Genomic DNA, 25,586 nt, shown 5'->3' with positions numbered 1-25,586 from the left:
CGCACCGGCAAAATAGTACAAAATTAAAAATAAATAAATAAAACAAAAGGGAAAAAAATTATAAATTTCATTGGTAACTGAGGGAGTGTTTAATTTAAAACATTAACTGATGGATTCTGATAAATACAGATGACTTTAAGCAAATTTAATTCATCAAATTTGTTAATATTACCCACAACTTTTCTTCAACAGATGAACTAAATTTCTTGGTAGCTCAATGTTTATAAGATAAATACTCGATTAACGTAGAGAAATATTAATATTGTAATAGGTAAAGCAATGGGAATTTCTATTCGTCTCAAACGCTTATTTGAAAAATCATCTTATTCCGATCAGGTGAGAAGGAGGTTATATATTTCCATCATAATGTCAATATTAACTTGTGTCTCTCCTGCTCGGAGTATAGCAACTGACACAGATTTCAAACTACTTCAAAATAACATGCTGAGAAAGATTACATGTACTCCCTGGTTTGTACGAAATGAGCTACTACACAAAATCTACAAAGCTGATTACACAAAAGGACTGCATTTATAATATCAACAGCAATTTCCATGATAAAACCATTAAAAATAACAACATCAATTATTCCAAAAATCTGAAGTCAGAAATAATAGATAGTGATTTCGATACCAAATTTATATTATCCACATTATCGGTAACTACGAGGGGGGGGGAAAGGGACGGTTTCCCTATATCTCCCGTTCTACTGGGCCGATTGGCGAACTTCAAATTGCGTTTTTCAAAGCGCAACTTAGAGTATGTATTAGATTTATATATAGCATTGTTCTAATATAGGTATTTTGACATAAAAATTGGACTTTTTCTGAAATAACATGCCAATTGTTTTCCATGTTTCGATTCTACGACTCACATTATGCCAGACTACCGAGTTTTGTAAAAATCGCACGAGCAGTTTTTAAAAAAATTAGCTCTCCAAAGTTTAGTTCGTCCATGTTAATTGAATTTTATATATATTTATTAATATTTCCCTTTTTATTAAACCTTTTTGATTCTTCCTTTCACATTTCGAAATTTAGGTTCATTCCAAATAAAATTCACCCATTTTTTATGATTTATTTTTTAAATTCTTATTTTTAAATAATTTTTATAAATTTTTCGAAAAACATTTTGAATTATGACCTATAAAATTTTTACCATAATCTTGAAGTACATGCATTTCTAAGCACAACTACAAAAATTTCGAGTTTTTATTCAAAATTTCCTTACGTGAATTTACACACTGGCGCGTTTTGAAATTTGGCATATTTGTTAAAAGCGATAATAACGCCAAATGTGGTTTACGCATTTTGTTAAAATTATTTCAAAGTATGAACTTTTTTACGCTCATGTACAACGAAAAAAGAGAAAGGAAAATAGATTGTTATAAATTAAGAAGTTCGCCAAGTGAATTGTTCTTGGCGCAAACTGAAAAAAAAATGCGCCATGATAAATTTTTGAATTTCTCGGTAATTTTCGCACCAAATTTTACAAAATTTAATATTTAGGCATAATTTGAGTCGTAGAATCGAAATAGGGAAAACAAATGTCATTTAAAAAAAAGTCCGAGTTTGTGTCAAAATACCTATATTAGAACAGATCTGTATATAAATTTAATACAGCTATTAAGTCGCGCTTTGGGAGCCATGAAAAACGCAATTTGAGTTTCATCAATCGGCTCGGTAGATATAGAACAGAAGATATAAATCTGTGTCATTTTTTTTCGCAGTGTACATAATTGTACATATTCATAAGCTTTACTCCAGTTTGCTAGCATTTTTTTACCTAGAATTATTTTCTTCTATTTACATTTGTATCCTTATTCACACATGTTTATTTTTTCCATATTATTACAAATCTGATCATCGAGGTAAGGGCGTCAAGACCCCCTTTTGTTTCGTTAAATTGGAACATACAGAGGCAGTTCACATTTTTTGACAATATTCATTGTAGTTACAGAAATATATTACCTAAATCTTTTGTGTTTTAAAAGTTTTTTTTTGGTAACCTGTATTCTTCCTTATCTTTCTGTATTGTGATTTCTAAGATAATAAAGCCTTTTGTAGCATCGGAAGAAGTATTTTATCCCATTCCTTTTGAGCAGTTCTTCAAAGTCTTAGGAGGGTTATCGGTTGACGTTCGGTCAATCTGCTTTTTAAAAATTCAAAAGTGCAAAAATACATTCGTGATAAAACAGGAGATTTAGTAGGGATATGAGTTCTTGTTTCATTTTTTTTCAGGAAATTAACACTGAGTTTTGACCTGCAGCTACTTGCTTTGTCTTAATGCAGCTCTATTGAATGATGGCTCTGTGTGTGAACAGTCGGTATTTAATGTTTAGAAATCAGGTATAAAATATGTTCTTGATAATATGAGGACTTCATCTTAACATATTTCTCCACTCTCTTTATTTTTAATTTGCCGTTATATAAAAAACCAGCAACAATCATAATCCCCTCCAAAAACTTTCTTTAGATTCTTTGAATCACGTTTTAAGAATTTTTATTGCAATCATTTAAATACACCCAAGATTCATTTATTTTCCTCTTTTTTGTTCGGATAACTGTTTCATATAAAGAATTTTCGTTGGCGCTATGTCGTAGAGAAGACGAAGAACATTACGTTTTTTTCGCCTTATTAAGATTCATATCAACATTAATCACTTCGTTTACAGTTGACACTCAACATTTTAAGGATTTTCCAACTGTCCTTTGACTTGGTGAATTTCCTTTTACTATTAAAAATCCTACGTCTGCAACATTCGAAACATATCTTCTTTTTCCTTGGATACGTATTTGGAACAATTCTTCCACATGAAGCCAAACTTTGACATCTTTTTCCTTTCTTGTTGGCAATATTACCTATCGTAGCTTTAGATATAGAAAAACCTTTGCTTTCAGGGCGTTTTTTCTAACAGATACGAATAATTTACTTTGGAAGGAGCGCAAACATAGCCTTCCATCCATTGCTTCTTTAAAAGCGCCATTTTGCAGGAAATCAAAACTGTCAAGTAGCAGACGATTACTTATACCTTCAAAAGTAATATTTGCATTTATAAAAAGAATGCAAGTAGACCACGTTAAAATCGTCTAAAAAATAATCGAACAGCTTCTTTTTCACCCAGTTTGTGTTCGTGAGATTTTGTGCCTCACATCTTTAGTTATTTGAAGGCGCTAGCATTAGTGCTAAATGTTTAGTGCCCAAGCTAGATAATTTAAGTATTTAAATATCCATAAAATTTGCTTATGTCACTTCATAAGATATTTCTGAAATCACCTGCCATTCGTAACAACATCTCTATTTAATAATCTTAATTCTAACACTCATTTTCCTAAAAAGTATTTATTTACAAATTAAAAGATTTTCAAGCTTAGGTACAGAATAGAGTTGGGCATAATTGAATTACAACTTTTGACTGATAACTGCAATTGTAATTGCAGTTATCAGATTTTGTCCAAATCTGATGCACAAGTAGAATAATGTGTTTCCAAAGAAACGAGAGAATGCGTAGATTACCACCCTATATTTACTGAATTTTTTCATTTGATATCATTACGGAATAAATCCTGAATTTTAATTCTTTTTAACGTTCAAGCTTGCTTGTATATACTACATACGTTAGTCATTTATTTTGATATGTACAGCACAAGCCATAATTTATAGCATTTTAATTTTTATTTCAAACCTTTCTAACACTACATTTCATATTCAATGCTCCCCTCTTTGTATTACACTGTTTTTTTACAAGTTCATTTTGTCTTTATGCATTATCAATTGCTTCTTTTAACATAAGTGACCAGTGTTTATGTGAAGTTTGATTACAATTACACATTTTAGTGAACAAAAAAAAAAAAAAAAAAAAAAAAAAAAAAAGAGTAAGAATTATATTTTATTCTAAATTAACGTATTTTCTTCGATTGATTTAGATATGTGCATACATATAGGAAAGCATAAAAACATTTTAATGCAGTACCCCCCCCCCCCCCGAAAAAAAAGTACACAGGGTATGATCAAAATACAGCATGCATTTCAAGACCAAAAGTTTGAAAAATGCATGAGACCATCTAAGTTTTAAAAAAAAATATTAAATATTAACCGAAACGAAAAAAGAAAAAATAACCTCGGTTTCAAACATACCCGAATCGAAACTGACTTCTGAAATGAGGAGCCACCTGGCGGCAAAATGCAGTTCCACTTTGAGTACCCTGCCGATTCCATGATGTAAAAAAATAGTGACGTTTCGAGAGCGTTCGAAAAATAAATCGGGCATATAAGAGAACTGAACGGCCTGGTTTTGGAAGTAACGACCCCCGACGCTGAACCAGATCTTGGCCGAGGAGAAAACCTGGAACATAAGAAAATTTCAAACATCAGCATAAAATCTTCCATACAGCAAAACTGAGGGAAGTTTCTGCTTTTCTTTATATTTTTTTAGTAAAATTTGTTTTTATTAAGCTTTTTTTTATGTTTTTATTCGCAAAAGAAAGGGTCAATCGTAAAGTGTCTGGAAGAAGAAATGCCTTCTTTAACGAAGGATCGTAGTGAATTTATAAACCTATTTATAATATAGTAAGACATTTTTGCACAATAAGTGGAGGCAATTGAAAAATTATTTTTTTACAAGATTTTAGCAGACAGCAGGTTCAAAATACTTATACACAAAATTAGACACAAGTATAAAATACAAACAAAAGCTATTATAGGTATCAAAATGATATAAAGCAAAAGCAATACCGATTTATAAGGAACAAAATTAGTAAATATATCTTAAAAAACACGGAAAACGTTTTTAAGAAATGAACTTTTATTTAAAACTCATAAAATCATTATTGAAATTAAAGGAGGAAATAAAGGATTAATTTATCATACAATTTAATGGGAACAAGAGATTGAGTAATTCTCTTTACAAATTCATCTATATTTATGAACTCCCTTCATAAATTTATAAAGATAATGGCTTGTACTTTTGAAAATGCATTTCGATTTATAGATGAATTTAGTAAAGAGAATTACTTAATTTATTGTTCGTATTAACTATATGATACATTATTTTTTTCCTTTTAATTCATTAACTGTTTTAGAAGTTTTAAACGAACTTATTTCTTAAAAAAACTTTTTTTTTATATTTTTAATTTTATCCTTTTATTCTCAATGACATGCTAGCAATCAAATTTTCCAATTAAAATTTTTTTTTCTCCAGCAATGAAGAAATATACCTATAAAAGCCTGTGGACCACATAAAAAGTTCAATTTTACAAGTTTTATAAAAATGTTTTACATTTTAAAATGCCTATTCAAAAGTAAATTTAGTATTAAAAGGTACGATGTGTGGAATGCGGGGTGTGTTTATGTGGATAGAAGTGCATTTTTGGAATTTCTGTGGGAGTCAGGACTTTTAAAAGAGTTTGGCGTGTCCAAAATGCGGAGCTGATATGAGAACTAGGACTAAGCTAGGACTAATTGTATTTCTGACTACAATTGTAACTAGGATTAACTGTATTTCTGACTACAATTGTAACTAGGACTAATTGTATTTCTGACTACAATTGTAACTAGGACTAACTGTATTTCTGACTACAATTGTAACTAGGACTAATTGTATTTCTGACTACAATTGTAACTAGGACTAACTGTATTTCTGACTACAATTGTAACTAGGACTAACTGTATTTCTGACTACAATTGTAACTAGGACTAATTGTATTTCTGACTACAATTGTAACTAGGACTAACTGTATTTCTGACTACAATTGTAACTAGGACTAACTGTATTTCTGACTACAATTGTAACTAGGACTAATTGTATTTCTGACTACAATTGTAACTAGGACTAACTGTATTTCTGACTACAATTGTAACTAGGACTAATTGTATTTCTGACTACAATTGTAACTAGGACTAACTGTATTTCTGACTACAATTGTAACTAGGACTAATTGTATTTCTGACTACAATTGTAACTAGGACTAACTGTATTTCTGACTACAATTGTAACTAGGACTAACTGTATTTCTGACTACAATTGTAACTAGGACTAACTGTATTTCTGACTACAATTGTAACTAGGACTAACTGTATTTCTGACTACAATTGTAACTAGGACTAATTGTATTTCTGACTACAATTGTAACTAGGACTAACTGTATTTCTGACTACAATTGTAACTAGGACTAATTGTATTTCTGACTACAATTGTAACTAGGACTAACTGTATTTCTGATAGACTTGTGTGGGTTTGCAGTCAAAAGGTTGCTGGTAAAGTATGTGGCTGTCAGCGGAGTTTAAGATTTGGATCGTGGTGTTCGTGTAGTCACAGAAAGACATGTGATATAGCAAAATCGTGGCACTTTTGTTCACAGACTTTGTGTGACTGGCGAAATTTTATTCACGTATGTATTATGGTAAGTGCATTTTATTTTATTGTTTTTATTTTGTAGAATGTTATGTTCATTGCTTTTTAACTATGAATTTCTGTTGTTATTTGAATAATTTGTAATTTATTTTAGTTTATTTTATTGATTTGTGCGCAATGCCTTGATTGTGCAATTCGTAGATGTTTGTTTAAGTTTAAACAGAACGCTGTGTACATGGTATTCGTTGAAATTTATTGTTGTTATGTTAATTTATTAAAGCGAAGTGTGCGTAGTTCGTAGATTCTTTCGCTGCCTAGATTGTGCAATTCGTAGATGTTTTTTGAAGTTAAAACATATCGCTGTGTACATGGATTCTTGTCAAGTATTTTTGGTTAGAAACTTTACGTTTTTGCTATCTAAATTTTTTGTTTTTGTTTCGGATTTTTAGCTTAAATTGTGTGCTCAAAACGTGGTTTTTGCATGTGCGAAAACCGCGTTTTAGGAGACATTTTAGGCTTAAAGTTTGAAATGTAGACAAGAAATTTAGATAGTAATATGGCACCATGGAGTGTCACCAAGCGAGGGCGTATATAAGAGTAGTTCCTTTTTTTTTACCTGTATATGCAGCGTCATTAATGTGCGTCTGTCGATTATTTAATTAAATAGAGTCATCTGTTCCTTCAAAATTCCACCGGAACGTTTAATGCAAGTTTGGCAGGATCTAAGCCAACTTTCACGGTCAACGGCAGTTAACATTCATGGTTGACGAGAAAGTGCATAAGGGCGTATTAAACAGATCTTACCATTTAAATTACTATAAAATAGCTTACAAATTTTACAAAAAAAAAATATTTTTTTAAAAACTTGCCTGTACATCCCTGGAATGCATATTATTACAGTAGAAATAGACTGCAGAAAAATTTCGCACCACATCGAAGGTAAAAATAATTTCTATAGGTCGGGTTTCAGATCCAGAGAGAACATCGACCGACAAAGTGCTGATGCCACCGCTGTCATTTTTCCATCCAACCCATTCGTAACCTATTAGATTAAATGGAAAAAAGAGGGTGTTTTAGTCGATAATTGTTTTTAATCACAACGGTGCTACATAATGATTCTACATTTTTCAGCCAGAACAATATAGAATTCAGGTGCAAATTCTTGAGAAAGCTATATATTGTTGGCAGGAAAAATATACTGCTCCCTCTGTAAAAGAAAAGGAAACCCATAACTATATTAAGAATAGCTTAAATATATTTCATTATGGCCAGCGCTAGGCATTTTGTATCCCAGTTCTATCTCTTCGGGCTCTAATTTCTGCTTTCCGGTGCTTCCCTAAATTATAAAAATTTTACCGCTTCCAAATTCTGCTGCCTAGTACTATTTACTTTAAATTCTACTAAATAAATTCTAAAAATTGTGCAATCCTTAAATTTTGCTGTTCGGGGTCCCTGGAAATTCTGAAATTTTTGCTGCCCCTAAATTCTGTCGTCCAGAGAGCTGCATAGGTCGTGTTGGCTCTGTCACAGGCCCTATTTTTCATAGAACATCGAACACCTACTATTTAATGCCACGATTCAAATGAAGAAATCTTGCATACCACCTGTTCATGTCGGATTGGACAATAGAGAGATTGCCAATGAACAAGTTCAGCTAGACAAGAATTTCAATAAGCACCCTATAGAGTCGTTAGGTGATTTTGATGCAGGAGACGTGAAAAATGTGCAATACCCTCGCCAGAGCTCTCGAATTAGCGTCGAGTATGCTTCCAATTACACCACGAGGACATGCGGAAGGGAGGGAGAAAATACTTTGTAACCTAACAAAATCTTGTTGTGCTAAGTTAAGCCCAAGATTATTTTCCAAAGAAAATTCGGCACTCTGCCATTAAATACAACAGCAGATTATGCTTCGTCGTCAAGAATGAAAAGTTGCCAAATGTTTTGGCTAGTTTTGCGCCTAATCAAAATGATATAACTCACGTAGTTAGTTCTAAAATAAAAGAATAATTGCCATTCGGGAAGAAGCAACAACAAACAAATGCAATATATTATTATCTCTTCGTATTGTTTTGATAAAGCAGTTCCGGCGTATTAAATTCACAAAAGAATAGCGTAACACACCAGTGATTAAAATTATTTAATTTGTAACAAATTAAAATATATAACTTACATGATATTCGGTATGATATAATTGTAATATATTACATATAATAATATCAAATGTTAAAATCATTAAAATAGAAAAAAGAACAAATTTATTTCTAAATGGCAGCAGACTATATTTTTTTAGCTCAGTTAAAAATACAAGGTGTTCGAAATGCCATTTATTAATTCAACTAGTGGTGAATTTATAAATTCACCACTAGAATTTATGAAAGTATTATAAAACGTGGGATTGAAAACAATATCAAAATTAACTAAAGTTAGAATTATTAATAGTACATATATACAGTGTCTCACAAAAGTGATGGGACACTTGTGTTTTACAAAAGGAAACTATAGTAAAATAAATTAAAAAAACATGTAAAAATTTTTTGTGGGTGTGTTTCATACTTAAATTTTGTAACAATTATTACATAACATACATTTTCTCAAAATATTAAAATATTAATTTAATAAAAATACAATTGTTTAGAACGGAGCCAAAAATGGCTCACATAAGTGATGGGACACTTACTTTTCCATCAAATATTTATCCAAAAATTTTACTTTTTAAAAGGTTTTTATATTTTTTTGGATTTCCTTTTACTTTTAAAACATGATTTAATCTTCTTGAGATGGATTCGACTAATTTTTTTGTGATTTCTGGCGTGATTTTACCCCATTTTTCTTGAAGCACCGATTTTAATTGTTGTTTTGGAGAAATGGTGTGTTTGCGAATTCTTGCCAAATATTCTCTATGGGATTTAAGTCTGGAGATTGTGGTGGTGTTTTTATTATTTCAGGACAGGTATACAGCAGCCAGAGTCTAACGTTTAAAGCAGTGTGCGTGGGGTCATTGTCCTGGTAGAATTTAAAATCGTTATGAAGGTTCAATTTTCGCGCTGAAGATTTCAAATTTTGATTTAAAATGTCAATATACTTGTACTGATCCATTATACTGTCAATAAAAAAAAAGAGTACCAACTCCAGCGAACGACATACACCCTCATACAATAACTCCTCCTCCACCATGTTTTACTGTTGGCACCAAGTTCTGTTTTCGAAATTCTTCCCTGGGTTTTCTTCACACCAAGATTCTACTGTCAGAACCAAATATATTAAATTTACTCTCATCAGGAAATATAACTTCCTTCCAGTAATCAGAATTCTTATTTATGTTGGATTCTGCGAAAGCCAGTCTGAGTTTTCTATTCTTTTCACTTACGAAGAATTTTTTCCTGGCTACTCTACCGTGATATCTAGCCAATCGAATTACTCTTCTAATAGTCTCAGGATTAACAATTACTCCATATAATGCTTGTAAATCAGCAGTAACTTTAGGAGCACTCATTCTTGGATTTTTTTTAATACGATTAATAATTAATTTTTTTAATTCGAACGATAATTCGCTTTATTCCATTAGATAGCTTTGATGGTCGGCCAGGTCTTCTTTTATCCTGAATCATATGATTCTTTTTATATCGTTTAATGATATTGAAAACTGTTGAATGACTCAAGTTAACTGTTTCAGCAGTTTCTCTAATAGATTTTCCACATTCAATATGCAAATTAATAACTAATTTTCGAATTTCAGGCAAAGTTTCTTTTCGTTTAGCATCATGGCTGCAGTAACAAAAATTCCAGACAAACAAAAACAAATTCCAGATTAACAAAAATACAGAGCTAAAAAACACAAAAATTCCAAAACAAACTGGACAGAAATACTGCAGACGATTTTATAAATTATTGCCAATTGCTTTTGAGTAAAAATAAAATCCCCAAAAAATATTTTTATTGTAGTACGTAGTAGCATCTAATGGTGTCCCATCACTTATGTGAGCCATTTTTTGCTCCGTTCTAAACAATTGTATTTTTATTAAATTAATATTTTAATATTTTGAGAAAATGTATGTTATGTAATAATTGTTACTAAATTTAAGTATGAAACACACCCACAAAAAATTTTTACATGTTTTTTTTTTATTTATTTTATTACAGTTTCCTTTTGTAAAGCACAAGTGTCCCATCACTTTTGTAAGACACTTTATGAGCTGATATGCAAATAAAAATTAAAGACCTTCTTTCTCAAGATATGGCACCAGTAGTTTATGAACATGAGGCTTTGAAAAGAATAGCTTTTTCACAAATTACAAAATATGGCAACTTCTATCGCTTAGCAAGAAAACATCTTTTTTATGTGTTGTTAACGAGAAAATGTGGAATATTAAATAAAAAAGAAACTGCAAATCTCTGAAATCAACAAATAACAGGCATTATTCAAACTAGTACGTGATATATACATCTTCAGAAAATGAGAATGAATAATATGGCGCGAGAACATACACTAATTACAGGAATTGTCGTCTTACTGAACTTATCTCAAAATATATCTGCTCGTGCCTGGCAATACTAGCATTGTTTTAGGAATACAGCCAAGTCTTTCTAAAGGGATGCTCTCAAGACTAGCTTTATGTTAAAAATATTTTCTAAATTTCTAAAGCAGAATTCGCAGCTCATAGTCGAGTCAATTCTTCGCTAAACACATTAACTAATTAACCATTCTAACGTCACTAAATTGACACATGAATTTTACAGAATCATTTACTAGCTGAAGATTATACTTTATAAATCCGATAGTTCATGCAATACAATGCTGTACGAAAATGTATCGAATATCGATTGTAGCGAATATCGATTTTTATGTTCTTCATTGCGTGTAGAACGTATTGATTAATTTAGAATCTACTGTTTAAATATTTTTGTTAATTCAAAAGAGACTTCCACCTGAGAACTCTAAGAATTTTATTCAAAGCAGAATTAAAAAAGATTTTATTAATGAGGCACTTAGTCATAGAATAACTGTAGCTTAGAATAAACTTATGAATGCTATAAGTTGTCCAGTTTCGATATCTGTACATATACATGAAGGGAGAAACCACTAAACATCACGTAATTAATATAGTTTGAATAAAATTCTTTCAGAAATGTACTGTCAGGTAAACTGTCACTCTGCAAATATAAAATAATGCTCATGAAATTGCACAGAAACACAGTCATAGTAAAACCAAGAAGTTTATCTAATTTGTAAAATCGAATATTGAGTTTTAGTGATAGTCTGTTTCATAACATACTTATCTATAAAAGGTTTGATGATTCGAGATATTACACAATATTGAAGTTGACGAAGTTTATTTATAGCGTATTACCCCAAACTTTCAAATCAATTTATCAGCATTCTATATGTCAGAAAATGTGGCCGATATTCTAGAACTTACCTTTACCGAATCCTTTTGTGTCGATCCTGAAGTTGTCCTCGCCCCTTTGTCCGTCCGTAAGCTGGCCGAGGCCCCCATGCAGGTAACTGTCGTCCTTAATGCCATCGTAGATCTTATCGGATAAGTTAATATCCACCCCGCGGCGCTCTCCCTGTGGCATGGCGTAGGATACCAATCCATCTAGTTTCAAACAAAGGAATAATGTCAGAGTGTGATTCAGCTGAAGAAAACTTTAATATTTTGTTATGATGAGGTAAGAGGGTTAAAAAAAATTGAAGGAGGTCTTATCATCGATTTCGTGTATAAAAACATCATTTAACTTGAAAATTTATGAATAATTTTCGGAAAATAAAATTGTCACGAAAAAGAATGTTTACATGTCATGTTCATTTAAAGTTTTTCGGGTAACAGCATAAAATTTAAAAAAAAAAAAAAAAAAGTGAAATTTGATGATAAGGTTGTAGAGACATTTAAATTTTTTTTTTGGAAAAGCCGGAGAGATGAAAAATTAGCAACAGCCTTCGCCGGAAATCGAACCACGGACCTCTGGAATACCGGCCTAGCTTGCAGAACCACTACACCACGAAGGCACGCTAGAAGAGTGGGAGAAATACCTTATAAGGTAAAATAAGAAAACGCGCTGAAAAATCTCAACAGCTAATCAACGCTATTAGATATGAGGACCAGCCAGTCCGAGTTCATGGTTCAGGTTAATTTTGCACCTGGAGAAGAGGCCATGGTTTTCATTCATGTTATAAAATAATTCTTCCGCCGTAAGAAACTTTCGCGGTTTTCAGTTTCTCTAATTTCTGGTTGAGAAACATGATGAACTCTTGAAGTCTAGAATTATCTTGGAGTTATATGAGGATGTCCACATGGAACTAGTTAAAAGACGTCAGATAGGAGCTAGTTCAGTGCTTTTAAAGGTTTCTTATTTTTTAACTTTTTGATTTTACGCACACGCACACACATATCCCCCCCCCCCAAAAAAAGAAGAAAATAACTTTAGAATATGTAAATGAGGCATCTGTTAAACGCACACGAGAAGAAAAGCGACAGTATGATGTAGCTTTGTAACTCAAATAACTATTTAAATTTTAACAACATATGCAGATTCTTTTGCTCATTGCACGTGCTTATCTACAGTTAGGTTCCGAACAATGATTTGCTGATCAAATATTATTGAAGGTTTGAAGAAAAATAGTAGAGTTTGAAAATTTAACGAGAAAATCGACTAAATTCTATGTCAAAAATAGGTCTACTTGATATTAACCAAATTAACGCGCTTAGGTTTTAACTAAGGCAGACAGTTACTATTGCTCAAGTTCGAATGAGTTTTGATTTCTTCTACGTCTTCTACGTATATGAACAGGATTGCCAAGTCAGGAATCCTAATTATAACCAAAGATGGTGAAAGTATCATAGAAAGGTGAAAGTATCATATCATCATTAGGTGAAAGTATCATAAAAATGAAAACCTTAGCCGATAGATTCTTCCTTATTTGATTATAGATCTAAAACAGCTCAAGGAAACCTTTTATTAGTTGATGAATTGGATGTCCTTGAGGCTTTCTATATCCATAAACATCTTTCTTACTTTAGTCAATCCCTTAACTTCTTATTCGTTTCTTCCTTCAATCTACAAAGAAACCAGTTCTTAATCTAATTCCACTTTCCATCCCTAACTTTTTTCCGTGTGAGTATATTTCTAAGTGAGCAATTTTCCATGTGAGCTTTTTCTATGTGGGCATATTTCCTTGTGGGCTTTTATCCTGTGAGCTTTTATACCTGTGAGCATTATTCTGTGAGCATTTTTCTTGTGGGCATTTTTCCGGTCACCGTTCTTACTGAGGGTAATCTTACAAAAACATACTCAAATTTTACTTTTGTATATAATGCAGTGTAATTTTTGTTTCTTATAGGTATATTGAAGAGAACTCATTTTCTCTGTCAACTAGTTATACTATTCGTATAATAATTAAAAAATTAATAATTAAGTATAATTATGGGAATTAAAATTACAGCAGAACTTCGTTTAGCCGAGAAAAGTGTGATCCTAAACACATTATATAGTCAAAAATTTGGTTAATAGAGACTAACTTTTCAATTATGTCAAATTTTCTTTTGGTATGATTTTCTGAAATTTTTTATTTGAATATGTAAGAACATAATCAATAACATTACTATAAACATTTTAACGAGCTCTTTCATTACTAGGTAAAATTTGCTTTCTTCAATTGAAAAGGTTCACTTGGAAGGTTCGATGTTCGAATCCCAGCGAGGACATTGCTGATTTTTCATGTTTTCTGCTTCGAAATAAACCTAATGACTTATGTATAATTTTTTTTTTTGTTCTGTGGATTTAAGCTAAGAATGATTAGTTTATCACTTAGAACTCGAAAACAAAAATTCGCTATTTTTTATATTATTTATTTACTCCAAAACGTCATTTTTTTAACTTTTGGAATTATGTCTATTAAATTTTGTATGTCATTATTAGTTAGTGCCGCTTTCATCTTGAACACGTCTAAGCCACACTTTTTATAAGTGTCCAGTAGAAAGGTTACTGACCTATCACTGGTAAGAAAGACGAAAAGGGAAAACCACTGATTAAAGAATTTGCAAATGTTACTGATTTACATTAAATCCTTCTTAATATTATTAATTTTTCGCCATACAGTTTCTGGTTGGGTGGGTCTTAACCACCTGGTTAAGACCCACCCAACCAGAAACCTGGTTAAGACCACTGAATCCTCGTAGACCTGGGTTCGATCCCAGGCGAACGGACTAGCTGCATATTTGGCTTTGATGATTTCCCCATGTGTAACTTGAATACAAGTAGTTTCCCTTAGAAAGCTCTTCCCGAAAGCATACCGTCCTTTAGATAGTCCTTGTGTGCTTTGACATATTCAAATAACCTAAAACTAAACCAATAGATTTTCTTTAAACTGATTGCCAGCTCGATTAACAGAGATCTAGTTTGATAGGAGGACGGTTAACAAAAGTTCTACTGTAGTTAAACTCAAGGTTTCTAGACATACATAGTTATACTCTTTCCAACGATCGAGTTTAATGACACTCTTTGACTTACGGAAGTGGTAGAAACGGAGATATAAAAGTGAGTATGACGTCACTAAATTAAAGATACCGGGTCGGAAGGAACTTGTAGTACGGTACAATAATCTTGGTTAAACTAATTTACTGCTAGATTTGGGAGATTCAGTTAAATTACGCACTAAAATAATTTACATTAAATTAAGTAGATTAGTAGATGTACTTCGACTGAGATGAATGATTATAAAGCATCAGAAAATAAGACTATTTAAAAGTTTAAAAAAAAGGAAATTTCTAATTTAGCTTTGCAAATTGTTCCTACTTTTAATAAAATATTTTTTAATTACCATTTAATATAAATAGTTTAATATAAATAAACTTTAATATAACAAAATTTAATATAAATAAACTTTCAGATAAAGCTTAGATTTATAATCTCTTAAAATATGTGAAGGAAATTGTAACATTTTTAGCTTATTCAGAATTCCAAGAACTAATTAAAAATAATTCCAACAGCAATTACATTTCTATAATTTTTAAAATTTAGTTGAGGAAAATGCCAAAACAAAGCATTGCTGTTCCTAGGATTGAGAAAATATCTCGGACAACAAACGAGCAACAGAAACAGAGCGGGCAAATTATGACATCTCTGTTGATTGCTATTTTGTCATACTGAAGAAAACAATAAACACTTTGAAGTTTTGACACGTAGCTTTGCCAATATTTCATCCAGAAGTTCATTTTTCCCAAAAGAAAAGTCCAGAAAATCTTTCTCTGGAAAACATTGCTTTCGAATTAATTGCACTCCGACTTTTAAAGATAAAGTTTCGTTTATCTTTGAAAGCCAAGTCCGAAGAGCATTATTTTTAGCTCGTCTAAGGATATCTGGACTAATTGTTGCATTCATGTTTTAAACATTTTTGTAAGAGAAAGAACTCTTGTTGTTTCAGAAAGTTATTACATACTGCTTGTTATCTCTGTAGAATTAATTGGCAGAAGTTTAATGAGAAACGTTACGTCAGTATTATTATGCTTCAGAAAAGGACGCAAATAAGCTGAACTGTCATGCAAGCAAGGTTTATGCGTATGTGTGGAGTAGGGGAGGCTTAGTGAAAGAGACAGAAAGAGAAAGAAAAATAGCTTTTTAAATCAATATTCAATTTTTAAGTAGAAAGGAAGCATACCAATTTGAAATTTAAATGAATGCAAAATTTATTATTGGGCTTGACGTTGATTTTAACGAAACTCTCTATAAATTTCGAGGTTTTTCTTAAAGCTTCAAACATATGTATTCTGAGAAATTTAAAGCTGTGTGTGGCTACTAGAATATTTGGATACTTAAAATCACATTCAATGATTTTGGATAGGTAATTATAACTTTTATATTTCAATTAAGAACGGAAAATAAAATGAAGAAAAAACATTGCTAGAAGAAGGCGCATAAATTATCATTGAGTTAATAACATAATAAGAACCCTCGAAATCGATTGAGTGTTTTAATATATGTATGCTAAATACAAGGTTGTTATTGCGATTTTGATTGTCACATTGGCGTGTTTCTCTTCTATTCTAACATTATAAGGTATTTCTCTTGTCGTCCTAGTGTGCCTTTGTCGTGTAGTGGTCAGAACACACTGAGCCGGTATTCAGAGGTCCGTGGTTCGATTCCCGGCGAAGGCGATTGCTAATTTTTCACCTCGCCTGCTTTCAAAAAAAAAAAAAAAAAAAAAAAAAAAAAACCCTAATGTCTCTACAACATATGGCATTAAAAACCTTTTAACTACACTAATTGTATAAATGTAGTCCTTAAATTCAACTGGAGCTCACTGCAGCTTATAGTCTGCCTACTTTACAGTAAGTTACGGTAGTAAAATACACATCTCAAAGTCTAAACTACTCTCATCTCATTTATGAATCTCCGCACAAAGAGAATTAGGCTATTTTAGCAAATTAGAGAGTTTGAGCTTATTTCTGAAGCAGTTGTTACTATGGTTACGAGGCCTGGTTTGGGAAAATGGCCTATAACTACGTTACTTCGTTACTTACTACGTTACTACAGATTATAGCTACGTTACTTCTCAGCTTGTCGCCTGGCTGATGCGATGTAGGAGTTAGTTTGCTAACTGCCACACCGATGGGTCCGGATTCGAATCCAGGAGAAGTCATCGATGTTTGAAAGTGTATAGTGTCTGTCGAAATGGAGGCACTCAAAATATACTGCGTATACTGCGAGCCGAAAGTCCTCTCGAGAGGTAATTAATAGGGGAAGAGAGATGACAGGCCCCTGGGCCGCTCCCCCCAGAGTGTTATCCTTCAAAATTGGGGTCGAAGCTTATCGGTTATATAGGTACAGCAATACTTCAATCACCTATGGTACTAGAGAGGCCTAGTTTCTGCTTGTACCTGTACTTCTCAGTTTTGAGATAAATTCTAATTACAGATGGAGACTTAAATAAGATGAGCCAATTTTTGTTATTCAATTATTTATCATTAACTTAATTATTTCTTATATTTTATTTCATTTAAGTTATTAATTATTTTTTACTTATTTATTTTTCACCTTTTTATTTATTTTCTTACATTTTATTTTATTTTAGCTATTTTATTTTGGTTATTTATTTTTTCATCTTTCCCGATGACCTTCTATAGACCTCCTGCATTTCTAGCTTTTGATATTTAGCCCAGTGTAAATATTAACAAAAATTAGCCCTTAATGTATGTAATAAATTACACAAAATATGTTATTAAAAATCATTAAGAACTATATATATATATTTATATATTAAATTGTTCATTTGGTTAAAATGACATATCAGTTTTATAATTTAAAGGATAAATAAAGATATCCTGCACTAAGATTAGAAAGAGAAACACAGAAATGAAAGTTTGTCAGCCGTGTGGATAATTAAAACTGTGATAATGTAGTTGTATGCAAATGGAAAGACGTTTTTAATTTAATTTATATAATTAATAATTAGGGATAACAATTAGTATAATATTATCCATTATTCTGTAATATCCATCTGAGGCTATATGTTAATGTAACATTATAAATTAAATATAATAACACATATACCCTCGAATGGATCCTAAAGAACTTTTTAATGTCAGTATTATATAAAACAAGACAATGGAAGCACAGTATTTCAAGAACATGTAACACAAATCACTGGTATTTAAAGGATATAAATGAAAGTTTAAAACAAATTTCGTATGGTAGTTGTATTAGTCAGATATAACTCTAAACTGATTTCAGAAATGCGATAATCAGAAATAATGCTAAAATCTTATCTAGGAATTACAACAGCCGAAAGGCCACTGTGTGGCAATGGATGTTGGCTAAAAAAACTATAAATAGACCGTTCCCTCTTTAGTGCTCGCAGTTCCTCTTATGCTCGCACACATGAATGAAGGCAGCAAGACACGTCTAGAAAGTTTTCGCTCGACGCCGATTTGGAGCTACAGTTTTCTTCAGCAAGTCCACATGCTTCTTCATATAATAACTCATTTTCATACCTGCTAATCAGATCGATCAAATAGTGCATTTTGTTAAAATACAGCTGACATTTTGTATCCCTATCAAGTTCTATAGTATTCTGCAAGCATGATGTCGAAATTGAATTAGTGACTTTTGCGATGTTTCGAGGTTTCACTTCCTTCAATACCCCGTTCTTCTACGACACACTCACGAATTTCATTACGAGACTGGTGTTATCTAAATTCTTTGTGAACAAATATATATCTAATTTTCTACTACAGCATTAATGTTATGAACAAATATGTGTTTCACAGGTAAAGATATTACGCGTTCTTTTTTGGTGCTATGCGTGGGTGGAACAACATTTATCTTTTAACCAATTTTAGGCTATAAAGGCACACCAGAGTCGAATCTTAATGCTTAGTTCTTTTTGACTTGCTGACGGTAAAATTTTACAACACCCAGCGATAGTGAAGACCGCTGAATACTGGGAGTTAGATACGGGTTCGGTCTGTGGTGAACGGGCTGACTGACTGTTTAGATTTTGTGGCTTTGTCCATGCATTATGTGAATAAAGCCTTCCCTTAAAAAGTCATCCATCTGTTCAGACAAATAGCCATTGTGAACTTTGCCATATTTAAATGCCTAACCGAAACCTAATAACAACCGAAGATAATTTCAAACTGTATCGGAATATGATAATATTCAAAAACGGTTTTAAAATGCTTTCATTTTGTTTGTTGAATATTTCGTGCATTTTAGTTTTGTTTTCTTTCTCTTTTTCTATTCTTTCAGCTTCCTGATGTCAAAATATTAAATTTCTAATCTCATATTATAGGACTTGAAGAAAAGTACGTGATGAAAAATAAATAAATAAAAGTTAGCAGTTTTCCGGAGTACTGAGACATTAAAACATACCTGTCCACATGCATCCATACAGTTCGACCCTCATGCAGATGGTACGCAGGTGAATACTGTAAGGAACAAACCGTACTTTGCTAGCAATAATTGGAGGATCCACAATTCGCTTGACTATCGTGTAGGTATTCGTATTTCCTTGAAAGATCTGGAAAAAAAAAAACTTGATTCAAGCATATTTCCATCTGCAAGCCAATAAAAAGAACACAAGTAGATACATGCGAACTACTTATCATATGTTGCATCCAAGGTTCAGAAAGCAGTTTGCATTAGCTCAGTGAATTAAAGAAATATTATATACTAAAATAAAGATACTACCATCAAAACAACTATATAGGTAAGATACAATAACACGCCGAACAAGTATTAATTTAGAAGTCAAACTACAAAAATCAGCGTTATATTTTCAAATTTTCACAGTACTGTGAAATTTTGAAAATTCATTGTAAAGATTTGAAAATATAACGCTGATTTTTGTTGTTTGACTTCTAAATTAACTGTATAGATGTTAAAAAAACACTGTAATTCTTCATCGAGAACCTGGGTCTTCAGATTATTCAACTGATAGGATTATAGCTATCGCACAAAAGAATGTAGAAGAACATCATTTAATTGCTTAAAAATTTGTTAAAATAATACAAAAATATTAAACCTGCTGTTAATGTTAAAATTAAATAAAAAGCCAATTAAAATTAAAACCTAAAACTTCAGGTGTCAGGAATACTAGTTAAAATGCTTAAAACGTTTAATACACACCTGTATGCAACGTTAAGATTTTCCTGGTAATGCCGTATGCCCCTTTTTATTTTCCTATAGCAGAAGTTTTAAATGTTTGAACGCTTTTTTTCCAAACTTATCCAGTTCATTTTTTAATTTTAATTTGAAGACTGTAATAATAGTCTTTTTCATCGTTTCGTTATCAAATCGGAATTATAAAGGCGTAATAAATGATGAAAATTGTTACTAATATATCAAAAACAAGAAAGCTTTGCATGCTAATAAAATACGGACGCTCTGGAAAAATTTTCTCATTATGTAATAATATAAAACGTAGTTATGCAAATAACCTAGCAAATTATTTTAAGGTAATAAATACTAAAACAAGCAAAGTTTCTGCATAGAGATGGAGAACACCTATTGTAATAAAAGTCTGAACAAACATTAGTTTTAAACGTACTCATGCAAATAATCACGCAAATTATTATAAGGTAATAAATGCTATAACAAGCAAATTTTCTGCATAGACCTCCAACTGTAATAAAAGTCTGAACAAACATTAGTTTTCTTTATTAAGTTTTACATAATATATATTCATGCTAAAAAAGCAAGTCTAAAAATATCATAAATTTCAATAATATAAATAAGGAGATGTGTCGCAAGTAACCTATTTTTAACTACATTTTGCCCTAGATTTCATGCTATAAGCAGAAATTAATAATTTATAACAAAATAAAAAATCAATAATACCTAAACCTTTTTGGTTTAAAGAATTTAGTTTTTTAAAGTAACTTTAATTTTTGCATGAGCATGGACTTAAAAATTATATTTTTTAAATCATTAATTTTCACAAAGCGCACAGCAACTCCTATTTGGAACTGCAATCTAAGAAGGATTCCATGGATTAAACTTGCATAGAACCCATATATTCTAGTTACTAAATTTTGTAGTAAATTGTATCTTTCATTGTTCTCTGAATGAGGAGATTTTGAAACTTCAAACACGTCATCCTATTCTGCAAATACGTAGTATAATTTTGCAGACAATCCAAAAGACTATTGTAAGACTTTTCATAGACTTAACACAGCATCATCATATGAAAAATTTTTGCTGTAAACGTATGAGAAAGTTTTTATATAAAACTCAGTTCTTTTAAATATTTATGAACCAAGTATGCTACTTTAGAAACTAATAAACCATAGGCACATTAACGTTAATTAAAGCTTGCGGAAGCAATTATCTTGAACAATTGCTGCTACTAAAATTTTCTTGCATGTAAACCTACCTAATGATAATTAATGTAGACCTAGTTCCTTGTTATCGAAGACTTATTACATTGACTTAAGTCAGATTGTATACGCAGACAAATTGAAACTTAACAACATTATTTAAAATTGCGTAAAAAAACAGCTTTAGCTTGGCGTAGGTTTTGAATAGCAGATTTCGAACACGGTCAGACACAGGTCCCTCTCTTCTTTAGGAGAAAAAAAATTACGAAATAGGAGGGGCGAAAACTGCTTTTATTGAAAGCAATGGAGGCACGAGAGTAACGACCCCTTGAAATCAAAAGACTTTTTATAAAAATCTATGCCATGCTAAGGTTGCTTTTTTTGCTTAGTTTTAAATTGCGCACTGGCAAGTTTCACTTCCACTTGAGCTCTTTATTTGTCCACTTCTGGTGGATTAAGATTAAATACAGCAAGAATGTACAAACAAAAATTTCCATTAACTTATCGACGGTTATTTTAATAAATATTTTAAAAATTAATGCATAACGTGAATACTATGGCATGCAACTAATAAGACTAATGCTAAATTCTTCAATGTAACATAGCGGATACTCGCTGCAATAGGTATACGTTGCAGTTAACCTATCTAGCTTTTAAACTCTCTTTCAGGTGCTCTTGATTTGCACAATCTTCTGGTCTGATCAAATATATGTGAGGTGAACCAAAGAGAAGAAAGGGCAGTTGTTTGCCAAATAAATGTGCAGTGAACCCTTTCGTGATGACCACCACTGAAAGTGGCCATTATTTCTGAGAATATAAAAAAATCTCAGCGTTTAATATTACCTATTCAAAACGGTCAGCTCCCCAGAAGATTAGAATCATCTAGAATAGTGCATGTTCTTCACTGTATTAAATAATAGGTATAACAGAAGCAAGTTAATTAAAAATTTAGACAAAGCTCAGCCTTAGAGTTCTGTTGGTTTTGAATAAAAAGTTCTATGCATATTTGAGAGACCATCTCTTTTTTTTCCCAGGAACGGTACGTTGCGAAGCTCTCTACGGTTTCATTCAGGGGTTCAAAATTTTTTAAATTTTGCGCCGCATAGATAAGAAACAAAGCTATATATACATATATATATTATGTAAATTTAAATCTTATATTAATTATAAAAATTATACTTCCAAAAATAATGTAATGTACCATTATAGGAACATGTATCATAATTTTAAAAACCCTGATTATATATACAGGATAATTTATTCAAAATGGCGACCAGTCCAAAATTACATTTTGCATAACAATATGCAATAAAATAATCTGGTTGTAGTAGTATCATACTAACAATGGACTAAGTCATGTATTAAATATTAAAAATGATTTTAACAATTTTCCAGGAGAAAGCAGCGAGAAATATTAAAGGAATATAAAAACAATAACCCATGGGATCAATATCCCAAACAAATTAGATTACTCTTCGTTAGCCTCGAAAAGAAAAACAATTCCAAGCGAACAACCGTGGGCCGACAGAAACACTAAGTAAACTTTTCCCAGCTGAGAAGTAATCCCCTTCGAAATAAAATGAAATGAAGAGGAGGGGGCGGCTTTTTCCAGAAATCTCCTCTCCTCTCGAAATTGATTACAGGAATCGAAAAAAAGACCTTCGAAAGGCTTAATATAAAGACTATCCGATCCTTTATGCAAATTAGGTAGGAGAGGGGGCAGCGAAGAATTCATTGATTCCTATCTAATTGGATGTAAATGGCTGCGGTCCCTTTTCCAGCTGTGTAGTCGAAGAATTAGGCAAAGACCCCGGAAAGATGCTAGCCGGAAACAGGTCTCGTTCGCTCTCCATGCATGGTCACGTGGTCTCGTTGAGAACCTTTCTGCCAATTGATGGCGAAGAAGCGTCGAGGAAAGTTTTGTTCTCCGGTTTATTAAAAATAAAAGGCATTATTTTAAAAGTAAAATATGTATCTTGTTTCCAGAATCTCATTTCCATCGTTAGCAGTTCGTGCTTAGTTGCTGATGAAGATTTCTCTCCATTCAGCAACTAAGCACGATCCACCAGCGATACGTATTTCAAATGATAGAAACTGACAACCCCGCCGATAGCTTAAAAGTATTTCGCAACGAGGGGTAATCACAAAAACGCATCACCGAAAATACAGGTGAGTTTGGTAAGTTAATTATAAAAATCCATCTCCGAGCGGTTTGCCTAAGAGGCCAGGGCCTGATTATAGCCTAAACCTATGAGGCCTGGGTTTAGTACCCCAGGTTTTGGGAAGCCCCCAATATCATTTTATAATCTTTTATATGATAGTATTGTTTCTTCTCATACATAGAGACAGGAAAAGCATGCATTGAGAGGTCCTGAAAGGCCTCAGACTGTTTCATTGAGACACTGAGGTTGATTTTTTATAAAGCATTTTCAAAAGAGCTTTTTCATATTACTTTGCACTTAAACAACCTAAATATCAAACACAGAAAACCCATTTAAAAATTATGTATCAAACCCGGGACGAGCTGCTACTATTCGAGGCTTTAGCCAATCGGTTATTGTGGAGATTTATAGGAAGATATATAAGAAAAATGCAGTAAACTGCCAAAGTAAATAATTAACTTACCAAAGAAAATTTTGATTAGTGTAGAAAGATTTCAAGAAAATATATTTTTGAACTAATTTAAAACGTATAATTTTGGCCCAAAAAATGGGAAAAGCATTGTCCGCAGACCGGTGCTCATGAATAATGAAAAATATGCGAATTCTCATATGAATTCATGTAATATTCTGAGCTAATTCGTTACTATTAACCCTTTCTAAGATGACTATCTGTGATTTTAATAAGAGATTATAATAAGAAAAGGGAATGTACATGAAGATATACAATTATCTTCATGTACGTTCCCTTTTCTTATTATATATATTTTAAATTTAAATTTTTATTTTTTGATTTGTTTTTGCAAAGATTGCATTATATTTCTTATATTTCGTAATTTTCTAATGTTTATTTCAATTACTTTGAGTTCTGTTTCATAATGCCAATTTCCAATGTTTAATTTTTACAAATAGTTTTGAATTAAAGTGCATAAACACGAGGGTGTCGGGGGACAATTACTCGAGTAATTTATCAATTTTAACTCAAAATTGAATTAGCGAAAATCCTTAATCGGAATGAGTTCTTTGGTGCACTGCATTGGTTCTTGATCCCTTCAATTCACGGAAATATTTGGCCTAGCTTGAATTGCCGGTTTGGCATCGCCTTATTACTTGAGTAAGGGACGAAACACCTTCGTATTTATTTCTTAATTATTGTTCATTGAACGGGAGTTGGTTTGTTCCCCTTGAAAAGTCAACTAATTTCCGATCAATGGCAGCGATTACGTGCTTTTAATTTATTTTTACAATTGAAATTTTGTTTTTCATGATTTAATTCAAGTCCCCGTTAAACATTTTAAACAATTTACATTCAAGTTACTTTAAAACAATTTTAGGAATTGAACTTACTAACTATGGATTCACTCTTTTAAGATCATTCTACTAAAATTAATCTTAGGATATAATATCATGAATATTTCTTTAGTAAATAAATTATTATTAACTTACTTTGCAGCAATTGCGCGAGTAGTAGAATAACTCGTTTTCGCACTAAGTGAATTTAAGATCATACAACAATATATATATATATACGTATACATATTGTATATATGTACCTGCACGTACATAGACCCCTGTATCCACACACAGTTTTATACATAGGGGAAGGTTTCTATCGATGGGCCACGTTTACAAAATGATCATTAAGATCGTCAAATTTAGCAATTTTACAGATTTTAAAATGTTAATATAAATATTTCATTCCCTACTACACATATCTAAGAATAGACGTTATAACTATGAAACGTTTAGTAAATATTAGGAAAATTAAAATAGGTGCCACTGGGCCAATGAAAGAAACCGGTCGCTTTCATTGAGCCAGAGTGTGTCTGTGAATGCGCCAGTAGAATTTTCTTTTTAATAGAGTGTCACTTTAATACAAGTCAATGAAATGTTTAAAACTATTTTGAGTATCATTCGTATATAAAATGCTGGTTAGAAACCAACAAAGACCGCTAAAAATACATTGAAACGTATTGATAGCTTCGTATTATTCTCAAGGAATTAGGAGATGGATTTTAGTTTAGGCTTTATAATCATAAAATAACATAAAAGAATTATTAAGCCTGCTACTGATATTAGGCTATAAATCTTGCAGGAATTCCTGTATCATTTATTCGTTCTTGATGAGTTCAGTTGCATTTCTCGCAATAATACATTTTGATCCCCTTTCTAATACCATCACACATTTTTCATTAACCCACACTATACACGATAGACATTGAATCATATCTTCTTTGAAGTCATTACATCAGATAGCAC

At 31.7% G+C, this 25,586-nt stretch overlaps 1 protein-coding gene across 2 annotated transcripts in view; it reads right to left on the bottom strand.

Moving 5' to 3' along the window:
* The window catches only part of Ddr (discoidin domain-containing receptor 2), a 933,786-nt gene that overhangs the window by 24,027 nt on the left and 884,173 nt on the right, over nucleotides 1-25,586 (bottom strand). For both annotated transcript variants that reach the window (XM_085806493.1, XM_085806492.1), the window contains 4 exons: nucleotides 19,223-19,370; nucleotides 11,773-11,952; nucleotides 7,222-7,394; nucleotides 4,138-4,345 (listed from right to left, as the gene is read on the bottom strand). In XM_085806493.1, coding sequence (XP_085662619.1) covers nucleotides 4,138-4,345; nucleotides 7,222-7,394; nucleotides 11,773-11,952; nucleotides 19,223-19,370 — 709 coding nt within the window. The remainder of the gene's footprint in view (nucleotides 1-4,137; nucleotides 4,346-7,221; nucleotides 7,395-11,772; nucleotides 11,953-19,222; nucleotides 19,371-25,586) is intronic.

This window comes from Stegodyphus dumicola, chromosome 12 (assembly GCF_044657685.1).
Source record: "Stegodyphus dumicola isolate Sdum_Otavi_A_Nest chromosome 12, ASM4465768v1".
NCBI lineage: Eukaryota > Metazoa > Arthropoda > Arachnida > Araneae > Eresidae > Stegodyphus > Stegodyphus dumicola.
Note: the sequence above shows the minus strand (reverse complement) of the source record. Positions and strands in the feature narration are given on the sequence as shown.